The sequence below is a fragment of the Corvus kubaryi genome, unplaced genomic scaffold, assembly GCF_017639235.1.
Source record: "Corvus kubaryi isolate FWS band 111438036 unplaced genomic scaffold, C.kubaryi_AGA036_p1.0 37387, whole genome shotgun sequence".
NCBI lineage: Eukaryota > Metazoa > Chordata > Aves > Passeriformes > Corvidae > Corvus > Corvus kubaryi.
In genome coordinates, this window is record NW_024581129.1 from 1,170,331 (window position 1) to 1,188,549 (window position 18,219).

The 18,219-nt window shown below is 51.4% G+C and overlaps 1 protein-coding gene across 1 annotated transcript in view; it reads right to left on the reverse strand.

Annotated features, from left to right (window-relative positions):
* Positions 1 to 3,036: 3,036 nt before the first annotated feature.
* The window catches only part of SYT17 (synaptotagmin 17), a 34,927-nt gene continuing 19,744 nt past the window's right edge, over positions 3,037 to 18,219 (reverse strand). The window contains exons 6-8 of the mRNA XM_042037339.1: positions 17,895 to 18,015; positions 17,079 to 17,234; positions 3,037 to 4,201 (exon numbers count right to left, since the gene is read on the reverse strand). Coding sequence (XP_041893273.1) covers positions 4,005 to 4,201; positions 17,079 to 17,234; positions 17,895 to 18,015 — 474 coding nt within the window. The 3' untranslated portion in view covers positions 3,037 to 4,004. The remainder of the gene's footprint in view (positions 4,202 to 17,078; positions 17,235 to 17,894; positions 18,016 to 18,219) is intronic.

The following is an 18,219-nucleotide window of genomic DNA, read 5'->3' on the forward strand; positions in this document are numbered from 1 at the left end:
CGCTGCCCCAGCCCGCCCCCGGCCCCGCTCAGCGCATCCCCGAGGGGGCCCGCACCCGGGGCGCTGCCCCAGCCCGCCCCCGGCCCCGCTCAGCGCATCCCCGAGGGGGCCCGCACCCGGGGCGCTGCCCCAGCCCGCCCCCGGCCCCGCTCAGCGCATCCCCGAGGGGCCGGGGCTCCGTGCGCTGCCCGCAGCCCGGCTCGGGCGGACGCTGCTCGCCCAGAGCTGCTGTCACCCCCCGGGGCCGCAGGCCAGCACGGACATCATCCCTGCTCGCCCCGCCAGGTGCATCCCGAGGGGGTTCAGTGTCCCCATCCCGCAGCGCCCCTCGGGTGCGGGCGGAGGAGGCCGGGGCAGCCCCTCAGGCCGGGGGTGACAGCCGGGACCCCGCTGCGGGCAGGGCCCGGGCAGGGCGGCGGCGAAGGGCGAGGGCCGTGCTGGCTCCGGGGAGCGGCGGCCGCGGCAGGGAGGGCACCTGGGGAGGGAGGCAGGGGAGAGGCTCCGGAGCTGCAGGGCAGTGGGGGCAGTGGGGTTTGACACGTCCGAGCCCCTTGAGTGGTGCTTTTTTTTTGGTTTGGTTTGGTTTCGGGGGGGTGGGGTTTGTTGGGTTTTTCCCTGTGTTTGGTTTGGGGTTTTTTTCCCAGAGCAAGGCAATGCTCTGACACACTTCAACAGCCTGGAGCAGGGAACCCCCAGCTGTGCCCGGGGCTCCCAGGCTGCTTCAGGAATTCACTCCGTGCCCATCTGCCAGGTCCGTGCTGGGTCCACGCTGTCACGTAACAGCAGAAAACCTGACATGATACAGCACTCTGTACCAATCCAGCACGTCTCCTTCCTGTGGTCAGCATTTTGTTAGACATTAACTTCAGATTTTTAAAAATACTGTATAAAGTCCTCTTATATCTGTTGCACTCGTAAGGGAAATAGTACAGGCACAAATACTATAGAATTTTGTGGTCCTGCTCCATTTCCAATTTATGCCTTAAATCAGGGCTGAAGGAACTGCTTAGGATCACTCTCAATGTTGTTCCCTTTTTATTCTTAGCTACAGATTAAAATTTTCAGCATTTTCAACCCATTTTTAGAGATTCAAGTATAAACAATTTGGGGTGACACCAAGCTTTCAGTACAGTAAAACATCCAGACTTACTCCAGAGACAGTAACTCATTCAATCAACTTTTCTATATTAAGTTTTCTTTGTATTAAATAAAGCCTTCTAAGAACATCCCCCTGCCCCCTCCCATACATTGATCTGAAATTATTAGGCTCAAGGAAAAGCTGACTGCTACAAAAGACCACTAAAAATGAAGGAGCTGGGATTATTAGAAGTCAAGGCATGCCTCCTCCCTTCTTTCCTGTGTGCCATCCTGAGATAAAGCCAGCGTTATAAACAACTTTCAGCAAACTATGGAACAAAAATCTTTGAGCATATTAATCTACTCCCAAAGCACAAATACTCATGTTAAAGAGGGAGCAGAGATCCTGAATAATTTTTATCCTGATTTCTAACAGCCAGACTCATGGCAGCAGCATCCCCCCCAGCACAGCTGAGCCCCCCGTGCTGCCCCTGAGCCCCAGCCCTGAGCCTGGCACAGCAGCTGGGCACCAGCTTTGCTCCCAGCACTGGGACAGCACAAGCACGTCGTGCACGCAGTGCCAGCTGGAGCTGCAGCTGCACTGTGGGTTACCTTCCAACTCCACCAAACATGAGATGTGCTTCACCTGCTGGGTGCAGCCCCAGGAGCACGGCCACAGCCCATCCCTCCTGCTCCTCTCCCTCCCACGCTGTGTTCTGTTCGCTCTGCAGGCCAGCAGCTCCCCAGTATGCTTCTGTTCTGCTCTCACTGACCTTTCCTCTGGGCTCCATCACCAGTTTTTGGCATCCTGTGAACACAACTGTTCCTCCCTGTGGAACAGACACCTCATGACTTCAAGGACAGACTCAGGCAAGAGTGCCTTCTGTTCACATTTTGTCCCCAGTGTCGAGCAAAGCATGTGGCTGGGCTCAGGCCAGCTCTCACGGATGTCCTGAGCTCATTCTGCTGTCCACAGGCCCCACATGGAAGAATATTAATGTCAACCACAGAAATTGCTGAAACCACAGCCCCTTGCCTGAGCCTTCTTGAGTTACGGGAAGAGTTCAGCCTCCTACAGCACGTGTTTGCCCAGGACTCCCTGTGACTTTTTGATGAGACAAACCAGGAGGAAGCCCGAGAAGAGAGATTTGCCATCGACTTTGCTGCAGGACAGAGAGGAAATTGCACCTTGCAGAGAGGCAGGTTAGAATCGATAGCCAGCACACCCCAGTATGCTGGGAAAGAGAACGCCCAGCCCTGCAGGCACCACTGCCCTGCTGCTGTGTGCTGCTCACACAGAGCAGCTGTGCTGGAGAGCAGCAGGGAGCCAGGTGCCATGGGCAAAGTGCTGAAGGGATGCTGACACCGGAGCTACAACACACACCTTCCCTGGAGCAGGAGCACCTGGACAGCAGCAGGGATTATTGACCCACACACTGACACCTGCCAAAACAAGCACTAAGCTTTTCTGGTTTGTGTTTTTTTGGTGTGGTTGGGTTTTCTGTTTTGTTTTGCTTTTTAAGACTCACCTGTCCCTAACTGTAGCAGCTAAATAACAAATGGGTGAAATAGGCATATGTATTTTTTTCTTCCTTTTTAAAAATCAAAATATTAAAAGCAGAGGAGGTAGTGGGGTTTCCTTTTGGGCTTTATTTAATAAAAAGAGGAGGAAGATGAGTGCTGCCCATCCTGCCACATGCCAGCTCTGGAGTTTCACAGGTCCAACCCACAGGGTGCTGGGTGGGCTTGGGCTGGGAACCACCATGGCCAGACCAAGGCATCCAGCTCGCTCTCCAGACCAACCTCCAGCAGCAGGTGCCCAGTTTCTCTCAAACTGCTCCCAGTTCACCTGCAGTGAGTAACAATGGGGTAACTGCCAACACTTTGGCTTTTTTTCTGCCATAAGCATAACTGAAGGAGCTCAACACAAAGGTGAATTCAACAAGTATCACCCCAATCTCTGTGGCACAATTAAATAGAATTTTATTTTCAATAAATATACAATCTGCATCATACCAGACAACACACTGTGGAAAAATAAAATGTGCAGAAGCAACCAACAGGACCGCTTGACTGTAGCTAAGTTCACTTGGTGACCTGAAGAACTACCTGGGTAAACACACACAACACAGAAAGAGCCACTGCAGTCTGTGAGAGAATTAAAATTGTGTTTTCTGGGTCTTCTTAACCGCCAAAGTCCCTGGAGCAGGTTTCTTTTGCACAGCACAGGTTTGAAAGGACACGAGCTGGTTTTCCCAGTACAAATGCTATTGGAAATGTCGATTTTGCTATATCATCACTGAATCTACTACGCACACAGACTGCTATCGAGACTGGCAGGTCACCGCTGCCGGGACACGGGATCCGTCCGACGCGGGGCCACACGCGTGTCCCGGCACACAAACGCACACACTAACAGCAGCTGAACTCTGTTAAAGCTAGTACAAGGACAAAACTGGACTCAGAATCGATTTCACCACAGGTTCTACCATTTAAAAAAATATTCTAGCCTAATTACCACGTTCACCAATGAGAGCACACGGGTACTTTATATCTCCGAGAGGATGAGCCATGGATTTGGACTGGAAGGACAGCAGAGGCAGCTCCCAGCTCCTCCGCCCACTCCGTGCTCACCACGGCACGTCCACGCACAGCCCGTGCCGCCCGGCGCCGCGCTCCTCCCGCGGGGCGCAAACAGCTCAGCGGTGCCGGGGGCAAGCAGCCAGAGCTCCGGCCCCAGGGGAACAGCCAGGACCCAGCGGGACGTGGGTCACCGAGGCCAGCACGGCCGGCTGGGTGCTGGCAGCCGCGTTAATCCGACGGAGCTGCCGTGGGGTGCGTGTAGGGTGTGAGGTGGGGTGTTTCAGTCGTTGGTTTATTTTTTATCTCGTCCGCCCGCTCGCTCTGGCTGCCGTCGGTTTCCCACCTCATGTCACCTCCAGGGAGGCGGGCGAGACGCGGTCGCACTCCTCGCGGGAGCGCAGGCTGTGCCACTGCTCCACGGCCGTGCGGTGCGCGTTCAGCATGCGGCGCCAGTGGTTGGACTCGGGCGCGCCTGTCGAGTACTGCCCGATCACGATTCTCCCAATGAAGTCGTTGCTGCTCTTCACGTTGTGCCCGTACACTGGGGAGAGCAGAAACAGAGAGGGGTCAAGGCAAAAGCACCGCTCGTCCACCCAGAGCCCTGCCCCGGGAACCCGAATGTCCTACAAACGTCCACCCACACCCGGTGCCAGATGCCAGCGTTTTTGGTATGTAACTCGGCATCCGAAAAATGTTAAACAGGGGCTTGGAAGGAATAAAATAAGCTGTACTACAGCCAAATACAATTCAAATAAATAAGACACAAATGCACAGTTACCACGGTATTTAGCATGAATAGGTAAAGTAGAATCATAAAATGATTTGGGTTGGAAGGGACCACAAAGATCATCCTGTTCCAACCCCTCTGCCACAGGCAGGGACACCTTTCACTAGAGCAGGTTGCTCAAAGTCCTGTCCAGCCTGGCCTTGAAGGAGAACTGCATCATGTAAAGAAGTGCCAAAAGCTCTACCTGGGCATCATGAAATCACAGAAGCAGCCCAGCAGCCTGACCCTGGGGAAATGCAGATGATCTCAAACTGTCCTCCTCCACATGCACATCACACAAACCACTCCAGTGCTAATCAACAGCCTTCCCTGCTCAGAGACAGGAATTACACACGTCCAGGCTGTCAGGAGGATGTTTACACAGGAACTATTTGCCATAATTATCACTGCAGCTACTTGTTAAATGTCCAGGAAAGCAACTGAGGGAGAGACGTCAACCCAACACCCTGTCCTTTGGATTAGCCCAGTCTCCTGGAACAAAAGGTCGCAGCCAGCAGCAAACCCTAATGAAGGGCCTGATCCCGGGAAAGGCTGAACGCTCCCACCAGACAGGAGCAGGAGCACTTTGTGTGCTGCAAACTGAAGCCCTGCCTCATTAGAAAGTTGAAACGAAGTCTTTGCAAGCTGAAGCCAGGATATCCACAGGCACTGCCCGGAATATTAAGGATTAAAAAATCTCCTCAGGAAAGAGAGGGATTTTTAAGGACAAATGCCTACAGGAGCTCCAAATCCAGCTGGCTTGTGCAGCAAGAGCATGTTCAGCCTGGCATAGAGCCCCTGCCAGCAGCACCAGCTCTCCAGGGCTGCTGAAAACCAGCACTGGCAGCAAAACCACGTCTGAGATCCCCATGGCATCACCCCGATGCTGTGCACAGCCTCCCAGGCAGGCAGGACACCGGGCACAACGTGCTCAGCCTCACTTTTGAGCACACACCTTTGTCAAGGCTGTGCATTTCCTATTATAACACACACCCCCCAGCTGATTAGCATTACTTTAACCTGTCCCTCTGCCATCTCCACACTCTGCAAAGGCTGGTTCCTCACCTCTGTACCAGTCTGGGATCTTGCTCTGGGTGACTCAGGCACCACCTGCCAGCGCAATCCTAAAATCAAGCAGTGCCAGGTTACATCTCACTTTATCCCTTCTGACAGCTCTGACACGCACAGTTTATGGGCAGAGATGCTTCTGCTCACCAAATTACCCGTGGGTATTTTAGGTGACAGCAAACCTTCAAATGCCCAAGTAATTTGTTCAAATAATTGCTCTGAAAACCTACCCTGCAGCTCAGAGCCCTGTAAGTCTATCTTCAAACAACACTTAGAAATGATTTGGGGTTCACCACCCCAGCAGGAAGACTGCACCTCTTCTGCCTGCCACCATCAGTTATCTAGGGCTGGTGCCATCAGGATGTGTTGTCAAGGGGCCAGGCTGGTGTTTTTTGGGAAGGCCACCTTCTGAGGAGGCAGTGAGGAATTCTAAGCCATCCGTCTCCAAGTAGTACACAGCTTGTCAGGGTTATTAACGAGTTCTCCTACAAGGCAATGGATCACGAGTGTAGCTAGCTATACTAAATGTTTTGCTATGATTTATTAGCCTACAGAAATCAAATACTGTGATGAAACCACGTAAAAATACCCCAAAACCAAAATTTTCAATAAGGTGTTTTTTCCCTTTTTTTTGTTTTGTTTTTGGGGGGGGTTTTGTTTGTTTTTGGGGGTTTTTTTGTTTTCACTCTTTTTTTCCAGAATTAAAGAAGATGAAGCCTAATCCTGGGAGACAGTACCAAGTAAATTTAAACCAAGAAGTCTTGCAGGCCATCAATTAATCACAGGATAAATTAACAGTGGAGAAGTACCCCAGGCATACTGATTCTTCAAAAATACTCCATGCCAGGACTGTAAAACAAGCAGGTGTGCTATCTAAGGGCACCTGTTATTCTACTGTTGATCCAAGTATTTTGAATTCTTGTAATGCAATTTGCTAATCTCATTGTGTCAGGTAATTAGCATGCTGAGTCCTTTGGGGTATTAATGGGCTAATTATACAAGCATTGTTGCTTCTATCATTAACTACTGCAGATAGCACAGAGACTTATTGCTGAAGAACAGGGAAGACATTTTCCAAGGCCAAATGCTTACTCACACACAGACCATAAGAGGTAGCACTAGACTGACCTCAGGTCTACAAACTCACAGCTTCACCACAGCTCTCAAAAGCTGAGGTCTTTATGCACCAAAAATTCAGCTTTACCCGTCAGTTCAGAAGCTCTTTAAACTCAAGGACATGCCTCTCTGGGAGGCTAACTGCTGTGTTCCACTGCTAAACACCAGGATTTGCTGAGCAATCTGCTGGTGGCTGAGTTGCACCAAGCTCTGGAACGGGCCTTAGCCGAGAAGGGGCTGGAGTTGGCATTCTTTGCTCACACTCAGGAGCATTTTCCCTGTCGCTGCCACCAGTACTTCCAAGACCAGCTTGGAAAAGAGAACTGGAGGAGCCCACAGTCCCAGGTGAGCAGCTGGAAGCAGAGACTGGTGCTCGCCTCGCCCGGGGCTCCCGTGCTGACACAGAGAGGGGGAGCAGCTCCCCGGTCCTGCGGCTGCAGCGAGCGCTTCTCCAATAGGGGAGGAAGCCTTTCCTCGAGCACCACCAAGCACAGCCACTGCTGCACCGTTTGCACTCAGGTCTGACACTCAGCCTGCTCCACAGCCCTGCAGAGCAGTACCAGCACTCCTCAGTACAGACCCAGACCCCTGGGGACCCTCACGGACCCACCGGGACTGCGGGTGCTCAGGCACCACCCCACAACCACAGCTGCCCAAGGCACTCCGCTGCGGGGCTGGCCCTGCCCTGGTGCAAGGTGACCTCCTGGTGCAGCAGCGCCCGTGGGGAGACCCGGGAGCCCCTCGGAGCAGGAAAGCCCCGCAGGAGAGCTGGGGCAGCAGGAGCAGACAGGAGCCTGCGCCAGAGCCCTCTGCTTCTGCACACAGACGCACACAGTGGCACACGTACCACGGCTGCATTCCCACCTGCACAGAGCCAGTTCCACACAAACCCACACCTTCAAGCCGTGGGAGGGGGTTAAAAGCTCCTGCTCTTTCCTTCCAGCTCGCTCCACAACAGGCGAAGGTGGAGAAGCTCCATGGGCAGCAGTAGAGCACTGTGCCACACACTGAGTCCAGGTGGACTGAGCTGTGTTCCCTGATGTATGAACATCTCCTGACAGAGTCTGAAAGGAGCTCATAGTAAATTTCAGATTGAATTTGCCCTTGGCCACAAAAACAGCGACTCCATGGAGCTGCTCCACAGCAGAAAATTAAGTAATTAACATTTGGGATTTTCAGACTGACCCAGACTCTGGTTATGAACAGGTAGATGCTGCTTTCCATTTAAGAAGCGTATTTTCCTGACAGAAACTACACCCCTGAGCTCATGAGCTCTTTTTCCACCGTTGCAGTAATTTACACAATAGCAACATCCATTTCTAGGCAAACACAGAGCAAAAAGCAACTAAAGAAGCAGAGGTCAAACCAATTCATTCTGCAGCTGCTCTTCACTGAGGGACACATTTGGAAACAGAAAGGCTTCTTAAAAAGACATTCTTTATAATAGAAATGCTGAAATACAGAAGAAAATTGTGTTCACTTATGTCCATTAAAAGGGTCAAATTCTTGAGGACAAGGTACATGAGGTAAATAAAACATTTTCATGTGATGGGCTTATTGATGCTGTGCTCCTAAATGATCCATATCCAACAGATGGGGGCCTGGGTGCCACATGAAATGTTTCTTTGGGGTAGGGTCCCCTGTACCCCACAGGGGTCCTGCACAGGGGGGAAGGCTGAGACCCCCAGGCTGGCTGCCTGTCCCTGCAGGGCTGGGGGCATGGCCATGCCAGGCACTGCACAGCCCAGAGCTGCTGCCCAGCAGGGCAGCACCTTCCAGGGGATGCAGTGGGCCTTGGAGCTCCAACACCTGGCTCTGGGGACAGCTCCAGCCTGAGCTCTCCCTGTCTCCTACCAACCTCACTCACGTGGAATCACTTTTTGCTGGTCATCTCTTTTCCATGTCACTATGAAATTAAGCCATGGGGCTGCCTGGGTGGCATCTGCCCTGGCACCAGATGCAGCCAAAATGCCTTTTACCTTTCCCTCTCCTTTGCCTCTACACTGAGGCTTGCACACTGAGTAGCTGTGCAGAGCACGACCGCACATCACTGTCATCCATGAGTTATGTGCAACAGTAAAATTGAAGCTGGGATTTCAGAGACTAACTCATCCTTTGATTGAACACACTAGCATCCTTGGAACGGCCAGGGAGGAGCACTAACTCAGACAATTTCCTTAAGCCAGCTTGAAGGTTATCAGTATCATTTACGGGATGGGGACAAGCTTGAGCCTTGCAGCTGGGGCCACGAAACATCTGCATCTGCTGCAAACGCTGTGCCAGGTGTGCTGAGCAGTTACTCAGCAGTTCCTGAGCAGTTCAGGCTGCGCTGCACCTCCCCGCACGGCCACAGAGCGCCTCTGCTGCTGCCTCTCCGGGAGGAACAGCAGGGCAATCTCAGCGTTCTGCAACAGCAGAGAGCTCCACCACAAATCATTAACTCCTCTTCAGTCACCTACACCGTCACCTGCAACGCAGTTAGAACCATTTAACTCAGAGAAAAGAAAAATTTGCAAGAACATGCCCAAGGCTGTACACAGGCAAGTGAGGGGCAGAGGCCCCCTGAGGACACAGGTCTAATGGGACCATGTGGTCAGCCTGGCAGAAGCACAACCCTGTTGGCACTGACCATCAACACTTCCTGCACTTCCCATTCAGCCTCAGCACTTGGCGAGGTCTCAGAAAGTGCTCCCTTCACATACCTGCCCGCTCAGGCAGGCAGTGCCTCACCCCAGCCTGGGCAGGCAGGAGCCAGTGGCCAGGAGCCAGTGGCCAGCACTGCCTCAGCCAGTGAGGCTGAGCTGCCAGGCTAAGTAGGACTGAAAACTGCCTCTGAACTGCTTGACATCAATATTAAAAGGCTGTTTAGCACAAAGAGGTGCTACGAGAAGCAGCAGCAGCCGGGCTAATGATGCACACTGAGAAGGTCACAGGCACGGCCCAAATCCTGCCCCTTGCTCCTCGAGCATGGCCGGTCATATTTAGTGGAGAGGAGAGAAAAGCACGGGAGAAGATGCCGTGGTTTCCCATTTATCAGTTTAATCTCCATCAGGCTCTGATGTGCACACTGAACTCTCCTTCCTTCCAGCCTTTCCTCTGTGTGACCGCTCCCTGCAGCGGCTGCACCTGCCCAGCTCCAGAGGGAACTGGAACTGCTGGGGTACATGGCCACGCACAGACCCAGCTCCAGCTGCTGCTCCATGGGAAGGTGCCACCACACCAGGAGACTCTCTGAAACCTCTACAAGGGCAGCCCCTGTGCTCTGCCTGGGGCAGCCAGGGAAGGGGACCCTGCACGTGCACCCCAAACCCGGCATCTCCCGAGTCAGGGTCTGCTCTCAGGCAGAGAGAGGAAAGTCCTGCAGCAGACAGCCGGGATCCAGGGTGCAGGGAAAGTGCCAATGAGCGAGTGTGCCTTGCAGAGATCTCGAGGGAATGCAGGGATGACACCTCATGAAATTACCTCATCAGGAGAAACTGGAATTATGGGCTGGATGCATCTATCACAACAGCCCAGAGGATACTGAAAAGGAGTATCTATGGCTGGCTTTTCCCACCTCCAATCCCTCTTTTTTGAAAATTGCACCTTAATTCTCTGCACTATGAGCCCCAGATCCAACAAGGCACACAGATGACCTCGTGCACATTTACACACCTCACAGGGAGAGGCTCCAGCACCAGTGCCATGCAGCACCTGCACAGGCAGGCAGGGACAGCCACGCAGGGGAGGCAGCCTCTGCCTGCACCATCATCCATCTCCTGTGACAGCCACGGGGCCAGGCACAGGCATTCCACTTCCAGACACTGCCCTGCCACCCACAGCAGCTCCCGCCACCGAGACTTTTCTTCATTTGATACACAGGCAGATTATGGCCCTTCAAGACGTTTGAACAATTCCTTTCACTACAGCGTGAGCCAAACAAGATGAAGGGCTGAGGGCAGGAGAGCCATGGCACTGCTTTAATCAAGGTGCTTGGCAAAAGGAGCAAGCACCCATCATCAGCCTGGAGAAAGGAGGGTTTGCTCCTTTCTTTAGGAGAGAAAGATTCCCAAAAAATTCCAGAGAACTCCAGGACAGGCAGTTTCTGCCACATATGCTGCAGTACATTTATTAACTAAGTCAGGCCACTTGATGAATTTAATTTTGCCTTCTAAGCAAGCAACAGATCGGATCAGGAAGCATCAGCATCTTGTTGCTCTCACCCTGATTAATGGCATCTCACTCCTCCTCGTTAAAGCAGTCAGTCTGCTGCAAAAAGCCAAATCCATCCCCAGAGCATCTTCCCTGAGTGACCCCAAAACAGGACCCCACTCAGCATCTCCACCTGCTCCTCTGCTGTCACCTGCTCCAGGCTGACCAACAGCACCTGCCATGAGGACCAGGAGTCACAGAGGGGGACTGAGAATGGAGAGCAGTGGGGCCCTTCCTCCTCCCAAAGGGGATTTGCACATCGTACCCGCTGTGAGGAGGCTCTGCCAGGCAGGCTGGGCTCCAGGGCTCGCCCCTGCCAGCACATCTCCCCGAGCCCCTCTCCCAGGGTCCTCACAGGACCTGCTGGGCCCCCTCGAGTGGCCACCGGCCCTGGAGCAAGGGCTGGCAGGGCAGGAGGCACCAGCCAGGAGCTCACTGCTCCCCCAGACCTGGGCATGGACCATATGGTGTCTGCTGCATAAATGAATGAAGAGTTTTATAATGCCAGACACAAAGGCCAAATTCTGATCCAAGTTAAACAGGTATAAATCCCCAGAAAACACTGTGCTGACATCAGTGGGTTTTTCCATTTTTTCTCATTTGGCTAAGATAGGATTACACAGGTTTAACCAGGGATTAGATTTTGCTTCTCAGCTCCAGATATGGGAAATACACAGACAGTCCAATACTTCCAAAAGACACAAGATGACAAGAAACAATTTTCTAGCAATGAGTTGCCTAATTATCTGTCCATCTAAGAGATGTTATGGTGCCCAACCTGATAGTATTTCAAAACAGAAACCACTTCCTCCTCCTTCATTCCAGCATGGGAAAAAAACAGTTTAATTTGACTCATATATTAGAGAAGATTTCTTCCCTATATCTGTCTGCAAAAGACAAAGTGCCGGAATGTTTGTTGGGTTTTCTTGTGGGAAAGCAAAAGCAATAGGAGAAAGGAGAGATGAGCAAGTCAAAATGTAGATGTGTGATGTCTCCAGACACAAGGTGGTTTCCAGCCCTGCAAACAGCATCTAGAGATGATGCTGGTATCTCAAGGTCACACTTCCACAAAGCCAGGGAGACCAAAATTCAGATATATTTCTGGAGAAGCCTCAGGACAAAAAACTTTATCAACCTTCAACCTGCTCAGCTAATTGGGACATTTGGAAATCAGTCTGTTAATTAAAAAAATACCACTGAAAAGCCTCACTATCTCTGCATCTTGTTGAAACAGGCAGCATTGCTTCAAAAAGAAAACATTTCAGTAAAAGCAACCCAAACCCAGAACTACACCATTATCAATATTTTGATACCAACAATTACTTTTTTTTCCCCTTTAGAAATACAAACATCATTAAATGGTCCCCACACTTTCCTAAAGGCCAGGGGGAAATGAGCCAACAGAGGAACCAGGTATATTGCTATTGAACAGCAATCTGTTACTTTAATCAAGGACTGCCTATTAACTGGAAGTTAATTAGAGCTCCGGGATAAAGCATTAAAGTTATCCAGGGGTCTGAAGACACGTGCTGTTACAGCACTTGGGGCATGGAGGTGGCTGATGGCATTGCCACGGCCCCTCTGCTGTAGCCAGGTACAGGTCTGCAAAGTCTCAACACTCTCTCAGAACAAAAATATGCCAAAAAAAGAAATAAAATGGAAAAACTGGTTCTAAGTCTTTACAGAAGACAGAGACATTGCCCATTTTTAAAACACACTGAAAAGTGAAGAGAATCACAAAATCCTACCAGGAGACAGAGTGCCCCTGAGCTGCACCCTCAGCCAGGACTGACTGGGAAGTTCTCACCAGTGAAGGTCCCACACGAATCGAGGCCAATCTCCCCATCAGCAAGCACACCCTGGCCCAGCCTGCTTCCCTCTCCCAGGCACAGCATCCTGCCCTGCAGAGCCATGGCCACCCTCCACACAGGAAGGGAGCAGTGGGATGAGCCCCAGCCCTGCTCTCCACCAGACACCACCAGCCCCAGCTCTGCCCCAGCTCCAGCTACTCTCTCAGCCAGGTCAGAAGGCAAAGCAGAGCTTCCCCTCTACAATTGCACAGACAGTACCCAGAGCATGAAGATGCTTTCTCCCTCTTTGGGGACTCTGCTTGTGTCACAAGCCCTACAGATCCTGCCATGCAAACATGCCTAAGAGCTCACTTAAATGGAGAAAGACACACAGTCACCACAAGGACCTTGGGGAGACAAATACCCCCTCACTGTGAGTACTGAAGGTTGTCTTTTTCATGGTAAGTGATGAAAAGATGCTAAGGAGTCCCCAAGACACAGTTTGCCCTGGAGTGCTGGTGGTTTTTATTGGGCCATCTGGGCTTTACTGCAGTGCAAACAGCATTACTGACTATTGTTATTAACAACGTTATAATCATTAACAAAATACTGCAGTGCTCAGGTTTCAGGTGTTGTCTGCCTTCCTGCTGCCCAGGCCCAGCTTTCTGATGGTTAGGCTGAGATTTGGAGGACAGCCCAAAATCCCTCAGTGGGGAGAGCCCAGCGTCTCCGGGTGCCCAGCATCCGGCCCTCCCAAGCACAGAACCTGCACTTGCATCTCAAATATTCTTTTTTCCTCTTGGAAACGACCTTGGGCAGCAGCCGCTGTCAGGGCAAACTCCACCTTCCCCCCTTGCCATCAGCCAGAGTAACACCTTTGTTCACAGGTGCACATGGTTAGGAGAACAGCCTGCCTTTCAGAGCCTGCCCCATTTCTCTGCAGGAGCTGAGCCCATGACTTGCCTGCACTCCAGCAGAATTTGGCACATGGGGCATTGTGTCAGGTTGCCAAAAAAACCCCAGAAAGTGGAAAAAAGAACCACCCAAACCAGTGCATTTCTTTTACATTATGTATATGGCTGCTCATTACCCAGACAACATGTTTGATGAAGTAAATGAAAATCAAACATCCTCTCCACCAGCTGTTGTCTCACTCATCTTTTTTTTTGGTCAGGACATTAGACTTGTTATGAGTATCAATGGCTTTCCTGGTTTCAGCCTCTTTTGGGGAGAAGCTGTGAACAGACAATACTTGCAGCAGCAATCCTGACTCTGGGTGCCTTTTCCTGGAGAGGACATTTCAACCAGAGCTCATCCCACCTCATTTCAGGCACTGACCTGGGACATGGGACTTAGTGACAGCTCCAGTAAGCATCTGAGGAAGGAGCAGAGGGAAAGGCAGGAAGACAGCTTGTACAAGCTGTCCTGCACCAGGGTGGAAGGAGAAGCATTCTGGTCTGTAAATGCCAATAATTTACAGTATTGACTCCTTGTATGCCTAAGGAGGAGGAAAGACCAAAGAAGCAGCCCAATCACCCCCTCCTCCAATCCTGGCTAACGCAGAGCTCTCCCTGTGCACATCCTCTTGGAGGCACCCAGGGCCCCTCTCCAAACCCAGCTGTGCTTCAGCCCTGAGTTTGTTCTGGAGTTCAGCTCTCCAGAGCACCACCAGGAAAGCAGGGATGGTGCTTTACCATGTCCTCAATGTTTGCACACACAACCCCTGCTAAATCACAGCAAAACAGTGGAGAAACCCGTACCAGAATGCACTAAACACAGCTTGATTCAAGATGCACAGGAGAAAAACACACAGGGGGGAAAACAAAATTAATCTTACTTTGTCTGGATAGGGCCTGACTTTGCAGTGTGGTACCAGCCCCACTGGGAGCCGGGAGCCCCAGCTGATGGGAACTGGCAGAGTTCCAGGGCTTTTCAGTGAAGCCAAGCCAATGTAAAGACAGCTGCAGACTGGGTCCAAAATATGAAGCCACAATAAAGGTTCCTTTAAATTATTGAAGACATACTCACTTCTGGCTCCCATGACTGCTTTCACAGCTCTCTCTCTCTCCATTCAAAGCATCATCACCCACCCTTCAAGCAGGATTATTTTGCTTTTCAATTGGACTTTGACTCAACAGCAAATTTAATTAACTGACCTAATGGACTAGAGCTGTGGATTAGAAGAGAAAAGAAATAAAAAACAATTCCAAAGGAAACACACAACAGAAAGAACCACCACTGCAGCAAAAAAAGAACCCCAAAGCACCTAAGTTAAAAAACCAACAAAACAAAACTACACCCCTGCCATGGAGAGATGCAAAACAGAGATCCTCACAGTGCAAGATACCCAAACTGCCAAGCATTTGTTCTTGATTATCTTTTAACAGAAGATCCCAAAGCCCTTCATGAGTCCTTAAGCTGCATAATGCTGTTAGGTGCCAAGGATCTCTGTGGGGAACACCACAACCCCCTTCCCAGAACTTCAGATACTCCTTTAAGCAGAACCCCACAGATGCACACAGGAATAAAACATGTCTCCACCAACCTCAGGAGCAGATCTGTCACTTGGACGAGCACTGAATGTGGCTCAGCATCCTCACCAGCAGCACCACGTCCCCTGAGCCAGAGTCCTCATGACAAACAGTGCAGGCACTGAGCCAGCAGAAGGCTGTGCACACATGACCAGCAGCCCTGGCTCCAGCTCTCTGTTGGCTACACAAACCACACATCTCACACCAGAGTGTCCCAGGCACAGCAGAAGCAGCAGCCCAGGGAGCCCAGGCTGCACCTCACCCTTCAGTCCAAGGGCAGCAGGGCAGCCTGGCCCCACTGCTCCTCCCAAAGCTCTGCACGTTCCTTCCCAGCTTTGGAGCTGCTGGGGACATTTCTGGCCTGGGATTATTCATTGCAACGTTCAAAGCAAGCAGTGTGTCACTCAGAAAATGCAGCCCTGCTTGCGAGGCTCAGTGCTGAAATCTGACTGGGTGATGGATCAGCCATCCTCCCATTGGCTCATTTGGGAATACATCCCTTTGCACAGAAAAAAAAAATACTCAGAGACCCACTCATTAACCCTAAGCTCATTCACTGTGGTGAGGAGCAGCGTGCTCCCCTCACCCTCCCAACTGCACAGAGCTGCTTCTCTGTTTGCCTTCTCAGCTTCCAGCAGGAAGAGGGGAAAACAGAGTCACAAGATCACCTGATGGAAGCTTCCAAGAACAAATTCATCACTGCACATGCAAGGTACAGTCAGGGTGACATGCATGCAAAGCAGTGATTAATTACAGGTGTTTTGCTGAGGAAATTTCTGAGCACGAAGGGCAAAATTTAAATTGCTGATCAGCATCACTTTTTGTTATAACATGTTTGAAAACAAACTGATGGGTTGGAATAAGCCTCCTTGAACCAGCTTTGACACCTGTATCTTCCATATAAAAAGTAAAATTAAAAAATCCTTCCATCATCCTTTCAGAAGCAGAACCCTTTCTCTTCATCAAAAAAAAAAAAGGTGGGTAATGGGTGGAAAGTTGTCCAAAAAAGTGTTTGTGAAGCGTGAGAGCCCAAGGTGGCAGAAGAGTGTGGGTCCCAGCACCCAGCCCCTCTGAGCCTGCTCCTGATGGGTGCCCGAGCTCCACAGCTCCACAGGGTGGGTGAAGTCATGGTGTGGGAGGGAACCCCACCCTTCCCGGGGTCCCTGCAGCCCTGCTCAAGACTTTTATGGTGGAAAACAGCAGAGAAAGCCACCAGCCTCAGCAGGTCCCTGGCCCAGGACTGTAGCCCAAGCAGGGAGCACCCCTGTGCTCTGCCACTCCTGCTCCCAGCAGCGAGGCTCTGCTGCCTGTCTTCATGCCTCAGGAACAAAAACAGGAGATTCAGAAACTGCTCGTAAATAAAAATTCCTGTCCCAGCCAAGCATCTCCAGAGGTGAGCTCTGGGACTGCTCGTGGCCCCCAGGCTCTGTGGTCTGTATCTGGGTGCATGCAGGGCTTGGCACTGAGTCCCAGCCCTTTAGAAACAAAGGCATGAGCAAACTCTGCTCACGGAACGGGTGAGGTCAACGTGGAACACCTCTAGCTGCATCCTCTCACCAGCAAACCACGTCAAGTACCACAAGTGCCTGGGCTCAGGGATCATTCACTGCTGTCCTCTCATTCCTCTCAGGTTTGACTTTATGCCCAGGCTGGTTGCCACTGAGAAGGGCAATCACTGCTCCACCTCTTCCTCTGCACAGAAGCACTTCAAAGGGGACCAGCTAAGCACAGGACCGACTCCCAGCCAATTCAGCTGTTGGGTGGCAGTGCTGGGGACAGCTTCTGCAGAGGACAGAGTGCTGATAAAGCTTCCCTGGAGACCCCAGTGACGGCCACCCCGTGTAGGGTGGGACAAGCAGTGTCCTGCACAGGCTCACCTGCACACCCACAGCTGCTGCTTTGTTCACCTCAGAGCCAACCACGACCGTGCCAGGCCAGTACCACCACCACAGTTACCTGTGAACACCAGGCTGGCATTCTCCAGCTCCTCCTGGGGAACCTTGAAGCTGAAGGACTCATTGTAGAAGGGATCTATCGTGCCCCGCATGCAGGAGGTCTTCTTGGTTTTTGTTAATTTTAATCCGTGAACAAGCTGAATTTTCACAAAGGGATCTGGCAAAAAGCACAAAGCACAGGCTCTGTGTTACGGGGATCGTGATGCAGCACCCCTGCTCATGAGGGCTGGGCACCACAGGGATGGACTGTGCTGGGGAGTAGCCTTTGGAAATGCCTGGGACTTGTACTCCCCTCTGCGCCCACAGATTTGCAGCGGGGACAAAAGTCAGGCAGCTGGGTTAAAAACAAAACCACAGTTAATGCCAGCCTTGACAGAGACCAAGCATGCTGTTCTTTTTGGAAAATGCCAATGTTCTGGCAGCAGCAGAGGCTGGGGCAGGGAGCATGGGAAAACCCCCTGAGGACATGGGCACGAAGCAGTTCCCAGCCAGAGTGCCTGGAGCCAGCAGGGAGCAATGCCCACGGGCTGCCTTACAGAACACAGCACAGGGAGATCAAAGCCCCTGGCTCCTCACCTCAGCCTGGCTCAGAGATTTTGACATTAAATTTGGCAAACCCTCCACTGTGTCTCAGGGTAAGTGTTCCAAATTAATTTATTGTTGGCTATACATACAAGATGGACATCCAGAGCCTTGTATTAATGGGAACTGAGCACCAAATCCCCCTGGGTCCCCCACAAATTGCAGCCTCACTGATCTGCTTTAAAGGCACATATTCTCTGTGCACGAGTAATGTGAGAAATGCACTGCCCTTTACCTGAACCTTGGCTCATGTCTGTCTGAAGAAGCTGTTTTGCTCTAATGATGTCCACGTTCAGTCTTCCTGCACTTGGTAGGTAGTTTAGTGACAATAGCAGCTCTCCCAGCTCCACTTCATTCTGCAGGGAAAAGAGAATGTGGAAATTTAGAACAGAGCTCGGAGGGGAAGAGAAGGGAGAGAAATTAAATAAATCCCATTTGTCTAAGTGCCTGAAAAATGAATTTTAGTCACGCTCTGAACTGCAACTAAGAACCATCTGGTGGTACCTCGTGCTAAGCAGAAACAGGAAAGAAACTATCCCCAAATGAAGATCTTTCTGTAA